Source organism: Hyla sarda, chromosome 2 (genome assembly GCF_029499605.1).
Source record: "Hyla sarda isolate aHylSar1 chromosome 2, aHylSar1.hap1, whole genome shotgun sequence".
NCBI lineage: Eukaryota > Metazoa > Chordata > Amphibia > Anura > Hylidae > Hyla > Hyla sarda.
Window position 1 is genome coordinate 408,855,992 of NC_079190.1, and position 22,702 is coordinate 408,878,693.

General features: G+C 42.1%; 1 protein-coding gene across 8 annotated transcripts in view; it reads right to left on the reverse strand.

Annotated features, from left to right (window-relative positions):
• Positions 1-22,702, reverse strand: part of LOC130358010 (arylsulfatase H-like) — a 135,672-nt gene that overhangs the window by 69,640 nt on the left and 43,330 nt on the right. The window contains exon 1 of one of the 8 annotated variants that reach the window (XM_056560805.1): positions 22,227-22,290. The exons of 5 other annotated variants lie outside the window; for them this stretch is intronic. Coding sequence is in view for 1 of the 3 variants with exons in the window: in XM_056560801.1 (XP_056416776.1) it covers positions 7,420-7,555 (136 nt within the window). In the remaining 2 variants the exon portion in view is untranslated. Of the gene's footprint in view, positions 1-7,205; positions 7,335-7,419; positions 7,654-22,226; positions 22,291-22,702 lie in introns of those variants that run through there. 2 more of the 8 variants (XM_056560801.1, XM_056560804.1) reach the window with 2 other exon arrangements.

Below are 22,702 nucleotides of genomic sequence, written 5' to 3' on the forward strand. Positions count from 1 at the left end.
GCGAAAGCAAAAAAATATTTTTGTTGAAAAAAAAAAAAAAAAAAAGTGATTTTGTAATTTTTAGCGGCTTCCATTTCTACACAGTGCACTTTTTGGCAAAAATTAAACCTTATTATTTTGTAGGTCCATACAGTTACAAGGATACCCAATTAATGTAGGTTTTATTTTACAACTTACAAAAAATTAAAAAATAAATACATGCACCAAAATTTGTATGTTTAAAATTGTCATCTTCTGTATGCTATATATGAGTGCTAATTTTTTTAAATCGGTACCATAGCATAGCATTGATCAGTGTTATCTGCACTCGATTGCTCCAGCCTGGTGAGCCAGGCTGGAGCATCTCAGAGGAGATCGAACGGCGAGGAGGCAGGTAAGGGCCCTCCCTTCATCCTATAAGCTGATCGGGACACCACGGTGATCCCAAGCAGCCCGACTGAGCTGCCGGAAATGCTTTTTTTTTTTCATTTTAGACGCGGTGATCAACTTTGATCACCACGTATAAGGGGTTAATGCCGGGCATTACTGCGATCGGTGATGTCTGGCATTAGACACGGGTCCCTTGTGTTATAGTGGGGTGGTCCCGGCCATTGATGGCCACCGGGACCACCCCACCATGACACAAGGTCAGCCTGTGACCCCACGTCATAGCAAGGGAGCGGGCACAGGGCGTACAGGTACACCCTGCGTCCTTAAGAGGTTAAAGGATACATTTAGGGGATTTATCAAAACCTGTGTAGAGGAAGAGTGGTGCAGTTGGCTATAGCAAGCAGATTGTTTCTTAATTACATTTTTATTTTATTTTTTTAACCCCTTAAATGGGCACTGTCATCAACTTTTTTTTGATATGTTGTAGTACTTATGTACTACAACATATCTCTAATATAGTTATTTTTAATTTTTTTTATTAACATGGTGTATTTTACATTTGAAAACCGGCCACTAGGGTTCTCCCTCCTAGCGGCCAGCTGCAGCTGAATTCGGACGAATGCCGGCCAGGCAATCGGTCCTAATTCATTCAGGCTGCGCTCGCTCCCTGCCTGTCAATCAGACAGACGGGAGCGAGCGCTGTGAACAGTGGGGCTGCGCTCATTGGCTGGCTTCCACCGGCATCTACAGTCTGGAGTTCTGCGCTGATGCTCCAGGACTGCACATTTCCTGTATGGGTAAGTGAGATCTTATTTCACTCACCCGTACTTTGTTTTGGTCCTGGGTCTCGCCGGTGAGCACGGCAGGTGAGCGATGCTCCAATATTCCTCCTCCCTGGATAACACTACACTGCTAAATAGGGAGGAGAACATGGAGCAGCCTGCTGTGCGATTCAATGATCATCTATGTACGCTCCCAATAGGAGCGCAGCATAGATGAAGTGAGGGCGGAAGTCGGCGCCCAGCGGGCGTCAGTGACGTTGAGCTTGCTGGGGAAGTCGGCTACCGGCAGAGCTAGGGAGAAGAGCAGAGGATCAGCTATTAATAAGGTAGCAAAAAAAAATGTAAATGCAGGGAGCAGTTTAGGGATAGTTTATCAATAGGTAGGGACAGAAAAAAAATTACAGATGATACTCTTTAACCCCTTAAGGACCGGGTTTTTTCCGTTTTTGCATTTTCGTTTTTTGCTCCTTGCCTTTAAAAAATCATAACTCTTTCAATTTTGCACCTAAAAATCCATATGATGGCTTATTTTTTGCGCCACCAATTCTACTTTGTAATGACATCAGTCATTTTGCCCAAAAATCTACGGTGAAACGGAAAAAAAAAAATCATAGTGCGACAAAATTGAAAAAAAAACCCGCTGTTTTGTAATTTTGGGGGCTTGTGTTTCTACGTAGTACATTTTTCGGTAAAAATGAAACCTTATCTTTATTCTGTAGGTCCATACAATTAAAATGATACCCTACTTATATAGGTTTGATTTTGTCGGACTTCTGGAAAAAATCATAACTACATGCAGGAAAATTAATACGTTTAAAATTGTCATCTTCTGACCCCTATAACTTTTTTATTTTTCCGTGTATGGGGGCGGTATGAGGGATAATTTTTTGCGCCGTGATGAAGTTTTTAACGGTACCATTTTTGCATTGATAGGACTTATAAAAAGTGACCAAAAATGCACTATTTTGGACTTTGGAATTTTTTTGCGCGCACGCCATTGACCGAGCGGTTTAATTCATGATATATTTTTATAATTCGGACATTTCCGCACGCGGTGATATCATATATGTTTATTTTTATTTACACTGTTTTTTTTTTATTGGAAAAGGGGGGTGATTCAAACTTTTAATAGGGGAGGAGTTAAATGATCTTTATTCATTTTTTTTTGCAGTGTTATAGGTCCCATAGGACCCTATAACACTGCACACACTGATCATCATTGATCACTGGTTTCTCATAGGAAACCAGTGATCGACGATTCTGCCGCATGACTGCTCATGCCTGGATCTCAGGCACTGAGCAGTCATTCGGCGATCAGACAGCGAGGAGGCAGGTAGGGGCCCTCCCGCTGTCCTGTAAGCTGTTCAGGATGCCGCGATTAGCCGAAAAGCCTGACTGAGCTAGCCGGCAACTTTCACTTTCGCTTTTAGCTGCGCGGCTCAGCTCTGAGCGCGCGGCTAAAGGGTGAATAGCGCGCAGTGCCGCGATCGGCGCTGCATGCTATTAGAGGCGGGTCCCGGCTTCACTATGACGCCGGGCCCGCCGTGATATACTGTGTAACCCCGCGTTATATCAGGAGAGCAGGACCAAGGACGTACCGGTACGTCCTTGGTCCTTAAGGGGTTAAGGACCAGAGGTTTTTATGTTTTTGCACTTTTATTTTTTACTCCTTACCTTTAAAAAATCCATATGATGGATCATCATTATCAGTCATTTTACCCAAAAATCTACGACGAAACGGAAGAAAAAATTATTGTGCGACAAAATTGAAGAAAAAACCCCCACAAATTTTGTAAATTTGGAGGGCTTCTGTATCAACGCAGTACATTTTTTCAGTAAAAATTACACCTCTTTATTCCATACGTCGATTTTTTTTTGTTTCGTTGTAGATTTTCGGGTAAAATGACTGATGTCATTACAAAGTAGAATTGGTAAAGAAAACCGTGCCAGCGTGGAAATGTGCAGAGTTCCGTTTATTGAGAATAAAATCAGCAACATAGGAAAGTGAACAGTGGAATGACGAGTTTCAGGCGTGGACCATCCTTAGTGATATGACTAAGGTCATTCCACTGTTCACTTACCTGTGTTGCTGATTTTATTCTCAATAAACAAGACTATGCACATTTCCACGCTGGCACAGTTTTCTTTGTCTTGGATGTTGGTGTTGCCACACACCTGCCGCGCTGTGGACTGGACGTCTTGCTGGTGATCTGATCTATCCATTTTTCGTACTAAAGTAGAATTGGTGGTGAAAAAAATAAATCATATGGATTTTTAGGTGGAAAGTTAAAAGGGTTATGATTTTTAAAAGGTAAGGAGGAAAAAAAACAAAAATGCAAAAAAAAAAAACTGAAAAATGCTTAGTCCTTAAGGGGTTAAAAAAATAGTTTCCCCCTGGAGTACCTCTTTACAGCTGTTATATAAGCCTGCTTGCATGATGGTGTCCTAAGTTTACCATGTTGTCATTCATAAGAATTAAAATGGAAAAACCCCTTCAAAAACAGAACTGTTAAAATGATGCATGTTCTGCGTCATTGTGTGTTACTAAGGAGAGCAACACAGCAAATTATAAATATATTATGTATTTTCAAAGAGGCACATGGGAGGAATCATTCTAAGAATGTTGGAGAAGAGAACAAGAAGTCATTCACTGATGGCGGAAGAAGCTAGGCCTGAGGGAGAACAAAAGGGAAATAACTAAGAAGTGGGGACTTCCAAGGTGGAGGTTTTCCAATGAGTTAAATACATCTCAAAATTCTGTGGAAAGGCCATAAGGCAATTCTAGATTGAAAATGTCATGGATCATATAGAATCTGACTGTTTGCAGAAATTCTAAGAATAGGCTAACTAGGTGGCCCAAGTGTTTCTTATCTGCTTGTAAATTCAGTGTTTCGACATGTCAGCCTGGTTTTACTTATTACTAATTATTGCAATCTGTCCCCGTGTTGTGATCCACATGACTAGAGCTTCTATTATATGTGTGAACCAGATGTCTTACAATTGTTCATTAAATCGACATCCACCAGGTGAAAATAGTTCCCAAATTATATTCTACGGTATAATACAGTGTAAGGGGTAGCCTGGAACATGGAATTATCGGGTCCTTATTTGCTTCATAATGATTACAATATATTTGAAACAAATTAAAAAAGTATCTACATTTTTATTAATGTACCAGACATATATTCTTTTTTTCCCCAGTTTTTATAAATTATATTTTCTGTTCTTGATTATGGGGAGAGCCATCTTGTCTGGACAGTTTTTAAGGGTGTATGTCAGTAATATGTTGAAATGGGCTACTAATGTACAGTGGGGCAAAAAAGTATTTTGTCAGCCACTAATTGTGCAAGTTCTCCCACTTAAAAAGATGAGAGGCCTGTAATTTTCATCATAGGTACACCTCAACTATAAGAGACATAATGAGAAAAAAAAAAAATCACATTGACTGATTTTTAAGGAATTTATTTGCAAATTATGGTGGAAAATATTTGGTCAATAACAAAAGTTCATCTCAATACTTTGCTATATACCCTTTTTTTGGCAATGACAGAGGTCAAACGTTTTCTGTAAGTCTTCACAAGGTTTTCACACACTGTTGCTGGTATTTTGGCCCATTCCTCTTGCAGATCTCCTCTAGAGCAGTGATGTTTTGGGGCTGTCGCTGGGCAACACAGACTTTCAACTACTTCCAAAGGTTTTCTATGGGCTTGAGATGTGGAGATTGGCTAGGCCACTTCAGGACCTTGAAATGCTTCTTACAAAGCCACTCGTTCTTTGCCCGGGCGGTGTGTTTAGGATAAATGTCATGCTGAAAGACTCATTTCATCTTCAATGCCCTTACTGATAAAAGGAGGTTTTAACTCAAAATCTCACGATACATGGACACAAAGATAAGGAGCAGTAGCTACTGAAAAATATCACTTTATTAAATGCTTTACAAATACAGGAAAATTGAAAGATTAAAATTGAATGACTTTAAATTCTTCTATCTTTCCTTTACTTCAATCTTTCCTTTACTCGGATCAGTCGTCCTGGTCCCTTAGAAGAAAAACAGCCCCAAAGCATGATGTTTTCACCCCAATGCTTCACACTAGGTATGGTGTTCTTTGGATGTAACTCAGCATTCTTTCTCCTCCAAACACGAGTTAAGTTTTTACCAAAAAGTTCTACTTAGGTTTCATCTAACCACATGACATTCTCCCAATACTCTTCTGGATCTTCCAAATGCTCCCTAGCAAACTTCAGAAGGGCCCGGACATGTACTGGCTTAAGCAGGGGGACACGTCTGGCACTGCATGATTTGAGTCCCTGAGGGCATAGTGTGTTACTGATGGTAACCTTTCGAACTTTGGTCCCAGCTCTCTGCAGGTCATTCACTAGGTCCTCCATGTGGTTCTGGTATTTTTGCTCACCGTTCTTGTGATCATTTTGACACCACGGGAGAGATCTTGCGTGGAGCCCCAGATCAAGGGAAATCATCAGTGGTCTTGTAGGTCTTCCATTTTTCTAATAATTGCTCCCACAGTTGATTTCCTCACACAAAGCTGCTTGCCTATTTCAGATTCAGTCTTCCCAGCCTGTTGTAGGTCTACAATTTTGTTTCTGGTGTCCTTCGGCAGCTCTTTGGTCTTGGCCATAGTGGAGTTTGGAGTGTGGCTACTTGGAGTTGTGGACAGGTGTCTTTTATACTGATAACAAGTTCAAACAGGTGCCATTAATACAGGTATCAAGTGGAGGATAGAGGAGACTCTTGAAGAAGTTACAGGTCTGTGAGAGCCAGAAATCCTGCTTGTTTGTAGGTGACTAAATACTTGTTTTCTACCATAATTTGCAAATAAATGCTTTAAAAATCAGACAATGGGATTTTATGAATTTTTTTCCTCATTATGTCTCATAGTTAAGGTATCCTCTCATAGTTAAGAGTTAAGGTATACCTATGATGAAAATTACAGGCCTCTCATATTAAGTGGGAGAACTTGCACAATTAGTGGCTGACTAACTTCTTTTTTGCCCCACTGTATGTGTGCATGGATAGGCATGGGCCCAAATACTCTGTAGTCAGTTAGTGACTACATTCAGGTCATTTACCACATGTATACTGTATTTTAACGAGTTTATGCTGAGTCCAAGAACACACACATACATCTGATAAATGTGGTCACTGGTTGACTACGTTTGGACCATTGAGGTCATTGCACCTGTTTAAATTTTGACAGTTTTCTGATGTATACATGCCACAGATGGCACAATAAGGGCAGGGTCATGTGGGCATCCAAAGCTTTTTTCACACTGGCACGGAACATCTGGCACGGAAATGCGTGAACAGCGCAGCAGAATCCAGTTTTCCAAAGTGTGTCACGCCCCCTCCCATAGATGTTAATTGAGGGGGCGGGACATCACGGGGTGGGTCGTGACATCACGAGGGGGGGGGGTGTGAACACAGAAGCCCCCACCCAGCATTAGGAACTCAATGTTCCGGACGCTGGGGAGAGGAGTAACCATTTAATATACTTGCATCTTCATCCGACAGCGCTTTTTGCCAAGGGGTATGATCAAACCAGGTCATAGACAGACAAACAGGCCATTGTCCATGGCCTGATGGATGAGTTTATGACCAAATATAAAAGGAGTCACACCCGATTGTCTATCGTCAAAAAGTGGTCAGATCTGAAGCGGAGGAATCTCTATCTAAATCACTATGATCAGGGACAAGAAGTGCCCAGGTACAATGTTTACATTACAGAGTGTTTGCAAGACAAACAAATGTAATGCACTATATATATGTTATAAAAATAAGTATTTCATCTCTTTACAAATGATTACTTAGTACACTTTTTGTGATGTAAGGTGAAAAAAAATTGCTTTTTTACTAACAAAAATTTTCTGACTGAATTTTCCCACTGGCCTGAAATACAATATTTGACGAGCAAGCAATCTCACCATGGCTAGAATAAGTAAAAGCATTTTAAAAGGAAAACTGTCACATGTTTTGTCCCGTACTATCCACAGGTACCTGTGGATAGTGCAGGAGACGCTGAACAATTTGGGTCCTACCTTGCCTGGATCCGAAGCGCCGTTTGCCCGTTACAGGTCTTTTTTTGTGTATTAAAATTAGCACTTAACTGGCAAAGGTGGGGTTACTGCCTTCAACTGCCACTGTGTTGTAACCACCGCCCTGCCCGCAGCACCGCCTGGCTAATGAATATTCATATATTGCCTTACTATGTTGTCTCATATCGGCCGAGTCTCAAACTGCCTACACCCTTACTTAATCGCTGCTCCGGACGAATGAAGCAGCGCTGAAGACCGCTTCCGGGTGTAGTGAGAAATCCCGCACATGCGCAGTAGCGTCCGGGACTCGGCCGATATGAGACAACATAGTAAGGCAATATATGAATATTCATTAGCCGGGCGGTGCTGCGGGCAGGGCGGCGGTTACAACACAGTGGCAGTTGAAGGCAGTAACCCCGCCTTTGCCAGTTAAGTGCTAATTTTAATACACAGAAAAGACCTGTAACGGGCAAAAGGCGCAGCGGATCTGGGCAAGGTAGGACTCAAATTGTTCAGCGTCTTCTGCACTATCCACAGGTACCTGTGGATAGTGCGGGACAAAACGTGACAGTTTTCCTTTAAATTCACTACCATATAAAGTGACCTATGCACAATTTGCTAAAAATGGCCAGGGCAGAAAGGTGGAAAATGGACGGGAGGGAGGGAGGGAGGAGGAGGAGAAGGCCCACTGCCCCGTCAGGGGGGTAAATATGTGAACACGGCATTATAATTTTTAAAAATTCCATTTACTCAATTCGCTGAATATTCCGAAAAAGTTTGGTTCTATTCTGATCAGGCTTGAGGTGGCAGCAGCATGAGTAGACCATATAGTGACAGAATGACACAGGCTTTAGGTGGCAGCAGAATGAGTAGACCATATAATGACAGAATGACTTAGTCTAGAGGTGACAGCAGCATTAGGAGGCCATATACAGGGTGGGCCATTTATATGGATACACCTTAAGAAAATGGGAATGGTTGGGGATATCAACTTCCTGTTTGTGGCATATTAGTATATGTGAGGGGGGAAACTTTTCAAGATGGTTGGTGACCATGGCGACCATTTTGAAGTCGGCCATTTTGAATCCAACTTTTGTTTTTTCAATAGGAAGAGGGTCATGTGGCACATCAAACTTATTGGGAATACAAGAAAAACAATAATGTGCTTGCTTTTAACGTGTTCAATGTGCTGCCCATTGTGTTGGATTGGTCTCCCACTCTTCACACACTGATAGCAACACCGCAGGAGAAATGCTAGCACAGGCTTCCGGTATCCATAGTTTCAGGTGCTGCCCATCTCGTATCTTCACAGCACAGACAATTTTTTTCAGTTGACCCTAAAGATAAAAGTCTAAGGGGGTCAGATCGGGAGACCTTGGGGGCCAGTCAACTGGCCCACGATGACCAATCCACTTTCCAGGAAACTGTTCATGTAGAAATGCTCGGACCTGACACAGGGAAACACATCCTCATGTAGGCGACTGGATATGAGAAATTGCTACATGATGATGCGTTTCCCTCTTTATGCACTGAAGCTGGCACGTTCCCTGAGTTTTTCCAGCAAGATGGTGCACCACCACATTATGGGTGTCAGGTCCGAGCATTCCTAGATGAACAGTTTCCTGGAAAGTGGATTGGTCATCGTGGGCCAGTTGAATGGTCCCCAAGGTCTCCCGATCTGACCCCCTTAGACTTTTATCTTTGGGGTCATCTGAAGGCAATTGTCTATGCTGCGAAGATACGAGATGTGCAGCACCTGAAACTATGGATACTGGAAGCCTGTACTAGCATTTCTCCTGCGGTGTTGCTATCAGTGTGGGAAGAGTGGGAGAAGAGGGTTGCATTGACAATCCAACACAATGGGCAGCACATTGAACACATTTTATAAGTGGTCAGAAACTTGTAAATAACTCATGAAAGAATAAAGTTATGTTAAAACCAAGCACAACATGCAATGTCAGGCTGCTGCTTTCAAGGCCGGCAGGATATTGTCATGTATCAAAAGAGGCATGGACTCAAGGGACAGGGATATAATACTCCCCCTTTATAAAGCATTAGTACAGCCTCACCTGGAATATGCTGTACAGTTTTGGTCGCCTGTTCATAAAAAGGACACTGCGGAGTTGGAAAGGGTGCAGAGACGTGCGACTAAACTAATAGGGGGCATGGAACATCTTAGCTATGAGGAGCGATTAAAGGAGTTACAATTGTTTAGTCTTGAGAAGAGACGTTTAAGGGGGGATATGATAAACATATATAAGTATATAAATGGCCCAAACAAAAAATATGGAGAAAAACTGTTCCAGGTTAAACCCCCCCAAAGGACGAGGGGGCACTCCCTCCGTCTGGAGAAGAAAAGGTTTAGTCTAAAGGGGCAACACGCCTTCTTTACCGTGAGGACTGTGAATTTATGGAACGGTCTACCTCAGGAACTGGTCACAGCAGGAACAATTAACAGCTTTAAAACAGGGCTAGATACATTCCTGGAACAAAATAACATTAATGCTTATGCAGAATTATAAAACTACATCCCTTTCCCTTATCCCCTTACACCCTTCCCTTCAATTCCCTGGTTGGACTTGATGGACGTATGTCTTTTTTCAACCATACTAACTATGTAACTATGTAAATTCCCAATAAGTTTGATGTGTCACATGACCCTCTTCCTATTGAAAAAACAAAAGTTGGATTCAAAATGTCCGACTTCAAAATGGCCGCCATGGTCACCAACCATCTTGAAAAGTTTCCCCCCTCACATATACTAATTTGCCACAAACAAGTTAATATCACCAACCATTCCCATTTTATTAAGGTGTATCCATATAAATGGCCCACACTGTAGTGACAGAATGACACAGACTTGAGGTGGCAGCAGCATGTCTAGACCATATAATGGCAGAATCACTCAGGCTTGAGGTGGCAGCAGCATTAGTAAACCTTTTAGTGGCAGAATGACACAGGCTTGAGGTGGCAGCAGTATTAGAAGATCATATAGTGGCAGAATCCCTCAGCCAGAAGGTGGCAGCAGCATGAGTAGACCATATAGTGGCAGAATGACACAGGCTTGAGGTGACAGCAGCATGAGTAGACCATATAGTGGCAGAATGACACAGGCGTGAGGTATTTATGGCCTTTAACAATAACTGGCCCCTATGACTTTAACAGGAAAAAAACGTAAAAGTGCTAGGTGCATATATTACACTTAGATTAGATAAACAAAAAAAATGAAACCTCAAGGATCGCACCAGTTACTGGTGCATGATTGTGGTATGATAATAAACTATATAAAAATATGAGGAGACTGTTTCAAATTTTGAATAGCATTTATTTATAATAAAGTAAAAACTGTAGATACACACAATTAATGCAATTACTATGACTATTATAGGCATAAAACATATATATGCTGGATCAAGGTGGTAGATTAAAGTTCCCGCTGAATATCAAGTAATCCGGCATCCACTACACACTGGCACTGGTGGCCGGAGATGGTTAAAAGTCGGCCTAAATGCTTCACAGTCACTGACAAGATGCATGTCTAAATAATGTTATATAGAAGTATTTATTGATAATCTCAACAAATACAATGTGGATGTCTTGTATAGGGTCAGCTCTGACAGCGGGAGGACAGCTGGCACTGTTCTGCGACAGGCCGTACGACGGATTATAACCCACCATCTACACTGCACCGCTGCTGCACTCCATTTTGGTTAGCAGAGTATAGACACTTGTTCCTCCGATCGGCAAGACCGGAGCTCAAGCGGAGTGGCGCCTGAAGTCAGGAGAAGGTCCACGTGGGTTAAAATGTTGGGAGCAAAGGCTGGCTGTTTGATTGAAGGCCTTTAATCGGGATGCTGCTATTCTGTCCGGGCAACAGATGAATAGCTTTTCCAAATTTCGTGCAGTAGTAGTGCGTTTTTTTTTTTAAAGTCCACAATCTAAATGCATTTCAGGGTACTAATACATGACCCCTTCCTGATATTTTTATATATGTTATATATTTTATTATCATACCACAATCATGCACCAGTATTTCTCGTGAGGTCCTGGAGGTTTCGGAGTTTGGTTTTATTTATCTGATCGTTTTAATAGCACCTAGGAGTATAGGTAACATATGATCTAGCCTCTGAGCTCAGTAGCTGTGAGCTGCACACACAGTTTTTTTTGTCTTTACTGTGTATATTACACTTAGGATAGGAAAATATGCCCATGATGTTTACACCTGAATTAGGCATAAAAAGCAGATGCTTACACTAACTGGCCCCTATTAGCTTCAGAGTAATATACCCCAGTACAGTAGCAATATAAAGTGCACTCTCTCTCTCTACTGTCCATGTCTATCTGCCTGCCTGCAATGATGTGGGCTTCAGGTGAATTGATTCATCGCTGTAAAGATCTTTCTCTGGAAATTCCAAACAAATTCTGATTCATCCAATTTGATTCACTCATCTCTATAAATAACAATTTGTTAATGGTATTTATGAAGATTATATAGTCGGTTAGTGTTAGTTCAGTATAGTTTAACGTTATGTAAATTGTCAGTACTTTAAAGGGGTACTCCGGTGGAAAACGTATTTTTTTTAAATCAACTGGTGCCAGAAAGTTAAACAGATTTGTAAATTACTTCCATTAAAAAATCTTAATCCTTCCAGTACTTATTAGCTGCTGAATACTACAGAGGAAATTATTTTCTTTTTGGAACACAGTGCTCTCTGCTGACATCATGACCACAGTGCTCTCTGCCGACATCTCTGTCCATTTTAGGAACTGATCAGAGCAGCATATGTTTGCTATGGGGATTTCTTCTACTCTGGACAGTTCTTCAAATGGACAAATGTGTCAGCAGAGAGCACTGTGGTCATGATGTCAGCAGAGAGCTCTGTGTTCAAAAAAGAAAATAATTTCCTCTGTAGTATTCAGCAGCTAATAAGTACTGGAAGGATTAAGATTTTGTAATAGAAGTAATTTACAAATCTGTTTAACTTTCTAGCACCAGTTGATTAAAAAGAAAAAAAAAATTCCACCGGAGTACCCCTTTAACCTCTTAAGGACCCAGGACGTATGGGTACGTCCTGGGTCCCGGTCCTGCAATATAACGCGGGGTCACACGGTGATCCCGCATCATATCGCGGCGGGTCCGGCGTCATAGTGAAGCCGTGACCCGCCTCTAATGGCGCGCGGCACTGATCGCTGTGCCGCGCGCTATTAACCCTTTAGCCGGGCGCTCAAAGCTGAGCCGCGCGGCTAAAAACGAAAGAGAAAGTTGCCGGTTAGCTCAGGGAGCTGTTCGGGATCACCGCGGTATAATCGCGGCATCCCGAACAGCTGTAGCACAGGAGGAGGTCTTCTTACCTTCTCCTGTGCTGTCCGATCGCCGAATGAATGCTTCAAGCCTGAGATCCAGGCTTGAGCATTCAATCGCCGAAAACACTGATTGATCCATTCCTATGGAGATGCATCAATCAGTGTAAAAGATCAGTTAATGTAATGTTTTAGCCCCCTATAGGAGCTATAATATTGCAAAAGTGTAAAAAAATCATTAACCCTTTCAATTATCCCTTCCCCTAATAAAAGTTTGAATCACCCGGCATTTCCAAGAATAAAAAAAAACAGTGTAAATAATAATAAAAATATGTGGTATCGCCACGTGCGGAAATGTCCGATTTATAAAAATATACCGCTTTTTAAACCACTCGTTCAATGGTGTACGCACAAAAAAATTCCAAAGTCCAAAATAGCGCATTTTTGATCACTTTTTATACCACAAAAAAGTGAATAAAAAGTGATCAAAAAGTCTGATCAGAACAAAAATGATACAGCTAAAAACTTCAGATGACGGCGCAAGAAATGAGCCCCCATAGCGCCCTGAACACAGAAAAATAAAAAAAGTTATAGGGGTCAGAAGATGACCATTTTAAAAGTATACATTTTTCTGCATGTATTCATGATTTTTTTCTGAAGTGATACAAAATCGAACCTATACAAGTAAGGTATCATTTTAACCGTATGGACCTACAGAATAAAGATAAGGTATCATGTTTGCCGAAAAATGTACTGCGTAAAAACGGAAGCCCCCAAAACTTACAAAATAGTGTTTTTTCATCAATTTTTTTTCCCGTTTCACTGTAGATTTTTGGGTAAAATGACTAATGTCATTACAAAGTAGAATTAGTGACGCAAAAAATAAGCCATCATATAGAATTTTAGGTGAAAATTTTTAAGAGTTATGATTTTTTTAAAGTTAAGGAGGAAAAATTGAAAATGAAAAAACAGAAAAAGCCTGGGTCCTTAAGGGGTTAACCCCTTCATGACCCAGCCCATTTTCACCTTCAGGACCTGGGCATTTTTGAAAATCTGACCACTGTCACTAAGCATTAATAACTCTGGAATGCTTTTAGTTATCATTCTGATTCCAAGATTGTTTTTTCGTGACATATTCTACTTTATCGTATTGGTTAAATTTCACTGATATTCGCATCCTTTCTTGGTAAAAAATCTAAAAATTTCATGAAAATGTTGAAAATTTTGCATTTTTCTAACTTTGAAAGTCTCTGCTGGAAAGGAAAATGGATATTCCAAATAAATTACATATTGATTCACATATACAATATGTCTACTTTATGTTTGCATCAAAAATTGACAAGTTTTTACTTCTGGAGGACACCAGAGGGCTTTAAAGTTCCGCAGCAATTTTCCCATTTTTCTCAAGATTTTCAAAATCGCAATTTTTCAGGGCCCAGTTCAGGTTGGAAGTGGATTTTAAGGGTCTTCATATTAGAAATACCCCATTATAAAAACTGCACCCCCCAAAGTATTCAAAATGACATTCAGTAAGTGTTTTAACCCTTTAGGTGTTTCATAGGAATAGCAGCAAAGTGAAGGAGAAAATTCTAAATCTTCATTTTTTACACTCGCATGTTCTTGTAGACCCAATTTTTTAATTTTTACAAGGGGTAAAAGGAGAGAAATCACCCTAAAATTTGTAACCCAATTTCTCTCGAGTAAGGAAATACCTCATATGTGTATGTCAAGTGTTCGGCGGGCGCAGTAGAGGGCTCTGAAGGGAAGAAGCGACAATGGGATTTTGGAGAGTGAGTTTTTCTGAAAGGGTTTTTGGGGGGCATGTCCCATTTAGGAAGCCCCTATGGTGCCAGAACAGCGGACCCCCCCACATGTGACCCCATTTTGGAAACTACACCCCTCATGGAATTTAATAAGGGGTGCAGTGAGCATTTACACCCCACTGGCGTTTGACAGATATTTGAAACCGTGGACTGTGCAAATGAAAAATTGTATTTTTCATTTTCACAGACCACTGTTCCAAAAATCTGTCATACGCCAGTGGGGTCTAAATTCTCAATGCACCCCTTATTACATTCCGTGAGGGGTGTAGTTTCCAATATGGGGTCACATATGGATATTTATTGTTTTTTGAGTTTGTCAGAACTGCTGTAATAATCAGCCACCCCTGTGCAAATCACCTCAAATGTACATGGCGCACTCTCCCTTCTGGGCCTTGTTGTGCGCCCCCAGAGCACTTTGCGCCCACATATGGGGTATCTCCGTACTCAGGAGAAATTGCATTACAAATTTTGAGGGTCTTTTTTCCCTTTTACTTCTTGTGAAAATGAAAAGTATAGGGCAACACCAGCATGTCAGTGTAAAAATTTATTTTTTTACACTAACATGCTGGTGTAGACCCCAACTTCACCTTTTCATAAGGGTTTAAAGAAGAAAAAGCCCCCCCAAAATTTGTAAGGCAATTTCTCCCGAGTACGGCGATACCCCATGTGTGTCCCAAAACTGTTGCCCTGAAATACGACAGGGCTCCAAAGTGAGAGAGCGCCATGCGCATTTTAGGCCTAAATTAGGGATTTGCATAGGGGTGGACATAGGGGTATTCTATGCCAATGATTCCCAAACAGGGTGCCTTCAGCTGTTGCAAAACTCCCAGCATGCCTGGACAGTCAATGGCTCTCCGGTAATACTGGGAGTTGTTATTTTGCAAAAGCTGGAGGCTCCGTTTTGGAAACAGTAGCGTACCAGACGTTTTTCATTTTTTTGGGGGAGGGGGGCTGTGTAGGGGTATGTGTATATGTAGTGTTTTTTACTTTTTATTTTAGGTTAGTGTCAGTGTAGTGTAGTGTTTTTAGGGTACAGTCACAGAAGTTCACAGCAAGTTTGCCACTGGAAGTTTGAGCTGTAGCGCAAAATTTGCTCCATCTCAAACTTGCAGCACTCACTGTAAACCTCCGCCCATGTGAGTGTACCCTGTACATTCCCATTGGGGGGAGGGGGCAAACATCCAGCTGTTGCAAACTCCGAGCATGCCCTTTGGCTGTCCGTGCATGCTGGGAGTTGTAGTTTTGCAACAGCTGGAGGCACACTGGTTTGGAAACACTAAGTTAAGTAATAAACTTTCAAGTGTTTTGCAACCAAACTTAGTGTTTCCAAACCAGTGTGCCTCCAGCTGTTGCAAAACTACAACTCCCAGCATGCATGGTCTGTCAGTGCATGCTGGGAGTTATAGTTTTGCAACAATTGCAACAGCTGGAGGCACTGAGGTAGGAAACGGACAGTGTTTCCCAACTAGTGTGCCTCCAGTTGTTGCAAAACTACAACTCCCAGCATGCCCAGACTGTCCAGGCATGCTGAAAGTTGTAGTTCGGCAATATCTGAAGGATCAGATGTTGCCGAACTACAACTTCCAGCATGCTTGGGCAGTCTGGGCATGCTGGGAGTTGTAGTTTTGCAACATCTGGAGGTCCACAGTTTGGAGACCACTGTATAATGGTCTCCAATCTGTGCTCTTCCAGATGTTAGAGAACTACAACTCCCAGCATGCCTGGACAGACTGAGCATGCTGAGATTTGTAGTTTTGCAACATCTGGAAGAGCACAGATTGGAGACCATTATACAGTGGTCTCCAAACTGTGGACCTCCAGATGTTGCAAAACTACAACTCCCAGCATGCCCAGAAAGCCAAAGGCTGGGCATGCTGGGAGTTGCAGTTTTGAAACTCCCAGAGGCAGCAGTGAGATCGCTTTACGCGATCTCACTTCTGCCAATGAAGATGCCGAACTGCTGCCGGAAACTCACTGCCGGGTCGCAGCGCCGCCGGGACCGCCTGGAGGACGCCGCTCGTGCCGGGACCGCTCGGGACACCGCATGGCCGGGTAAGTGACGCCGGGGGACGGGTCAGGGACACTTAGCAGAGCGGTGTGTGTCCCGATCCCTGTGATCGGGACTCACACACCGCGCTGCTATCAGCTAGTCAGATTTGAGCAGCTGATAGCAGCGATCGCTGGGGGGGGGGGGGTTGGGGGATGAAACCCCCCCGTGGTCGCATGGTAAGATGGCTGGCTATCAGTGATAGCCACCATCTTACCGGGCGCTGCGGGATGCCGCGAGTAGCGGCAAAAATGTTCATGACGTACCTGTATGTCATGGGTCGGGAACACCTTGCCACCCATGACGTACAGGTATGTCATAGGTCGGGAAGGGGTTAACAAATACTCTACACAATGCACTAATTACATCTTAGTCTTCATTGAAAGTAATAAAACATTTTTTTTTAATCCTAACAGTTATCTCAGAATTAGAAAAGGAGATTATCCTATTGAAGCGGGACCACAATGCTGCATTTGATGTAATTTAAAGCCAGCAAAGGAGGATCCAGCAGCAGCGGCTCCTGGATGAGAACATAAGGAAGCTGGAGGAGAAACAAAAAAAGAGAGAGAGAGCAGAAGCTGCTGGACCTCCCAAAAAAGTTAAAGGAGTTGTCTTAGAGGCGTGTGTTAATTTTTTTATTGATATACATTTTTTTTTTATAAAAATTTTATTTGGTTAAAACGTGTGCACAAGGTTTAGGACAGGGAGTGAGTAGGTTGCTGCCATTGTCACAGTGTGCACAAGGTTTTGGAGGGGAGCGAGTAGGTTGCTGCCATTGTCACAGACAACCATACCTGCTTCTAGCCTGCTGGATGTAAGCCACTTCTGGATCTGGATGAGGAAGGAGAAAAAGAAGGCCCTTGCATCCGGTGCTGCTCGGTCCAAAAGATGGTTCAGGGAAGACGTAGGTTACATTAAAATAGTTTATTTAATATTAGAACTATTTTAAAAAGCATGCAAGCAATGACTCGTTTTGGGATCAGCATATCCCTTCTTCAGATTGCAGATGTATATAGGAATAATAAAAATGGACATTCAATAGACAGCAAATGGGCGCCAAAGAAGATATTCCAGGTCAGAGGGCGTGTATTAGACCCGGATCTGAATCGGAAACCACTGAAATGTCACTAGACTTTACCATTGTGGAGACACAAAAAAAAAAAAAAAAAAAATCATAATATACAAGACATATTTTGTGAGAATAAAACAGATACATATATGAATACTGTGTCATGATTGGTGAATTAACTTTTGTATGTGAAATGGCATCTGCAGAGCTGGAAAAATATCCCAAAAGGAGGCTTGGAGCGCATCAGCCGGACAACATAACAGGTATTGTTAAAACATGATTAGCTGAACGAAGGAGAATTAAAAAGAAGAACTCAGCGTTCAATGATATTGAATGATAAAAGGAGAATCAGAGGTTCCCGGGACACGTTTAAATAAATTTGCAGGCCTGAGAAATCTATACAGCCAATAGAATTTGAAAGATGATGGGAGGGGGCATGACTGGGAAAAAGACAGCGACCAATCGGAAGTAAGACAGATGCTTAGTTGAAATGTGAACACAGGTCACGTGTTAGGTATAAACCAATCCAGGAAGGAGTTTGTGTGATGAGTGAAGGGAAGCAGCCAATCCAAGGGTAAGAGGAGGCACTGGTGACCAATCGGATTGTAGAATGTGTATATATAGTAAAAGAATAGTTTTAAGAAGGACTTGAGGGACGGAGGGAACAGCCATGTTATAGGTAACAGAAGGTTAAAAGATTTATCGAAAATTTACAGAAGATTTATCGACGATATATTTATTATCTGGGACACTGACCTTAACTCTCTCAACAATTTCATCAATAATACCCGGAATCTTCATTTCACCCACAACATCTATCCCAATAATGCAGAATTTTTGGACGCCATTGTATTTCACACTTCAGACAATTCCATAAACACCAAAACTTATTTCAAACCTGTTTATAGCAACAGCTATCTGGACTACAGCAGCTCTCATTTTCACAAGTGGTTAAACAATATTTCCTTTGGTCAATATAAGCGGATAAGGAGAAACTGCACACAACTCTCGGATTATACCATACAAAGTAAAATCTTAACTAAGATTTAAGTCCAAGGGCTATCCAACATCTTTGATCCAAAACAGTTTTCAAAAAGCAAAAGCCCTGGATCAACAGACCTGTTGTTTACTTCCATCAGCAACTAAAGATGAAAAAGAAAACAACATCAGTTTCTCCTGTAATTTTATTACCATTACAAGCGATCATAAAAACATCAAAAAGGTTTTAAATAAATATTGGGACATCCTCAAACTGGACCCGTACCTGAAAGATGTTATTCCCCCTAATCCCCATGTCACCTACCGGAAAAATAAATCACTCAAAAATATTCTAGCTCCGAGCCGCTTGAAAAATCTGAAAACTACTGTTTCCATATTTCCATCTATGCCACCTGTAATAGGAAGCTATAGATGCAACACCGCAAGATGTAAATGCTGTCAATCAATTAATCATGCTAAGAAAACATTTAAATCAAATATAACACAAGAAACATTTAATATCAAAACTTTTATGAATTGCAATACATCATACACTATATATCTCTTGGAGTGCTCCTGCTCTCTTCAATATATAGGACGTGCCATCCAATCCCTGCGCTGCCGACTCAATAAACATCGATCAAATGTGACAAATGGATACACTCTTCGCAGTGTGTCAAGGCATGCTGCGGCGGTGCATGATTGCCAATTCTCTGAATTCTGGATTACGCCAATCGAACATATTTTGGAGGACACTAATCAAAGATTCACTAGTCTCCGTCGACGGGAGAACTATTGGATCTTCTGTCTACAAACTTTACAACCGTCAGGTCTCAATGAGTATATTGAGCATGTAATCTAATCATCATTAATACACACGCTCCACCTACCTAAATAAGGTAGCTCCTCCATTCTTCCCTTCTGTTATCGATAACATGGCTGTTCCCTCCACCCCTCAAGTCCTTCTTAAAACTATTCTATTACTATATATACACATTCTACAATCCAATTGGTCGCCAGTGCCTCCTCTTACCCTTGGATTGGCTGCTCCTCTTCACTCATCACAGAAACTCCTTCCTGGATTGGTTTATACCCAACACGTGACCTGTGTTTACATTTCAACTAAGTATCTGTCTTACTTACATTCAATTGGTCGCTGTTTTTTCCCCAGTCATGCCCCCTCCCATCATCTTTCAAATTCTATTGGCTGTATAGATTTCTCAGGCCTGCACATTTATTTAAACGTGTCCCGGGAACCTCTGATTCTCCTTTATCATTCAATATCAATTCTCCTTCATTCAGCTAATCATGTTTTAACAATACCTGTTATGTTGTCCGTCCGATGCGCTCCAAGCCTCCTTTTGGGATATGTTCCCAACGCTTCAGACGTCATTCCATATACAAAAGCTAATTCACCAATCATGACAGTATTCATATATGTATCTGTTTTATTCCACTAAAATATGTCTTGTATATTATGTTTTTTTAATGTGTCTCCACAATTGTAAAGTCTAGTGATATTTCAGTGGTTTCCGATTCAGATACACACCCTCTGACCTGGAATATCTTCTTTGGCGCCCATTTGCTGTCTATTTAATGTCCATTTTTATTATTCCTATATACATCTGCAATCTGAAGAAGGGATATGCTGATCCCGAAACATGTCATTCCCTGCATGCCTTTTAAAATAGTTTTAATATTAAATAAACTATTTTAATGTAACCTACGTCTTCCCTGAACCATCTTTGGACCGAGCAGCGCCGGATGCAAGGGCCTTCTTTTTCTCCTACCTCATCCAAGCACCTTACGGGTTCCTGCACAGGACACTCGGCTGCAGCACGGACACCAACAAATACCCCTCAAAAGGGGAGACACGCTTAACCCTCAAGAGGGTCACCAGGTGAGAGCACACCCTGTTGGGGGATCCACTTGGGTTCACTTGATTTATGGTATCACACGAGGCACTGTCCTCTTTTCTTTTCTTTCCTCATTCTCTTTTTAGCCACTTCTGGACCTGAGCCTGTAGTGTGGCCAGAACATCAGGTCCAGCGTGTCTCCATTCCCCTAGACTCACAAGCTGGAGCACGGCCTGGCAGTGCATGTGCCCCACACTTGCGTTGCTACGGTGATGCTTGCTGGGGGGCCTCAGCAGCCCTGGGGACAGTGACATGCAGGAGAGTATCAGTTCTCCCCTGGACACTCTGGGGCAGCACCACAAACTCAGATGCTGCAGATCCTTCCCCGGCTCCTCGGAAGGAAACCAGATGGACAGTAGTACCAAGATATCGTTCCTGCCCATGTCTGCTGGTCCAACCATCCATTGTCAGATGCACCCTGTCGTCGACAGCGTGATCCAGCAACACGCATACATTCTGCACAATATGATGGTGTAGGGCTGGCACGCCGATCCTGGCGAAGAAATGGCGGCTGGGGACACACCATCTGAGTTGGGCCTGCTCCAACATCTGCCTGAATGGACTGCTGTCCACAAGATTGAAGGGCAGCAGATGTTGGGTGATAACTTTTGCCAGGAGCCCATTGAGTGAACGCACGCACCGGTCCCCGGGAGAGGATTAGGCCACCGTGCGTTCAAACGCGTGGCAACCGACGGCTGGCGGGGGAGTGGGAATGCATGACTGGAAGGAGTTGGGGTGTCTGCAGTACAGTGGCAGGAGCGGTTGTCCCCTGCACACTGCTGGTGGCGTTGCTACTACCACCCTGCATCTGTTCCCACTCCTGCCAGTGCTTGGCTCTCAGGTACCACTGCCCTTACCCAGCACCTATCTAATGAAAGCCCAAACAGGTGACTTCAGCAGTGACCTCCTGTCAGATGGGGTAGTGCTGACTTGCACCTGTTCGGGCTCCGTGCGCACAGGTGGAGCTGGCTGCTGCTGCCTCCTCCTGCCGCCATTACCAGTGGAGCCCCTGACGCTGGTCTCCCTGGTCTCCCTATCTGCTAAGCTAATCTACTCTATTTAACACTATCTAATTCGCTGGATATTTTCTTTAAAAAAAAAAGCACTTGAAAGCACACAGACAGTATTCAAGCTCCTCTCACAAAAACCACCACATGAAACTGCCAAGGGACTGCTGCTGGGAGGAATCTTATATAGTGAAGGGGTGGGATACTTTCCTATTGGTTGCTAGGGATGTTGCTAACCTCTGACAACTGTATATGCATCATTCTCATTGGCCCACGAGCTAAAAGAAGGGAGGGATCAGTGTAATCGAAGTGATGATATTCGCGAATATGCAAATAATCATATATGCTAAATATTTGCGCACCAGTATCACACAGTAAATAGTATTGGAGCCTTCTTTAGACCACAAGCTGGAAGCAGGGAGGGACGATCACTTTGATGTGTACTGTGAAAAAAACAAAAAATGAATATTTGTAATTGCAAATATATAGCGCTATATTTACAATATTTGCGAAATCGCAAAGTTGTGATATTGGTGATAAAAATTTGCATTGCATATATTCGCGTGCAACACTACTGCTTATGGCAGTGTGAAAGGATCCCAAATCCTCAAATGTGCACTGGGTAAGGAATGGGTGCTGGGACTCATGTTGGTGCTGTTCTAAGGAAACACAGAAAGGTGATGCCTAAAGAAAACAATTACATGTCCACACCATATGGCGTTACATGTCAGGTAAATATTATTATTACAACAGTCAATGCGCAGCTGTCCAGAAACATTTTGGACACTTATCGCTCATTTCCTCAAGAGAAAATAGTTTTAGATTATTAAACAGTTTTCAGAATAATAATAATGCAACTCCCCACTCTGCTGAATAATTCTACCTCATGTTCTTATTGAAGAAGTTGCCCCTGTGCCACCATCTCCTGAACGCCTCTGCTGAAGAAACTACATAAAAAAGAACACTGTATAAGCAAGCTTCTTTAGTATTGGCATCTACATCCTCAAAGTTCTTGTTTTGTGCTCACCTACTCTACAGCATCAGCCATTCAGGTGGACCCAATATCCAGGCCAAGTGCACTGATCAGTGCTTTGTATGATAAAGCTACAATAAAGGACTCATTTTAAATGACATGAAAGTACTGGATTTTGCTTAGTATAGATCAATGTTTAAGTATTACCTAATCCAACAAATGATGTCTTAAGAACTCAACACTATGATGATCTGCAATGCTTCTTATTATAAGAATAGCATGAGAACAGCACAAGCACAACTTAGAGATACGATATAAATCCCTTGGGGTACAGGTTCTAGAGTATAGAATGGGCACATTGGCTTCTAATGAAGACTAATAAAATT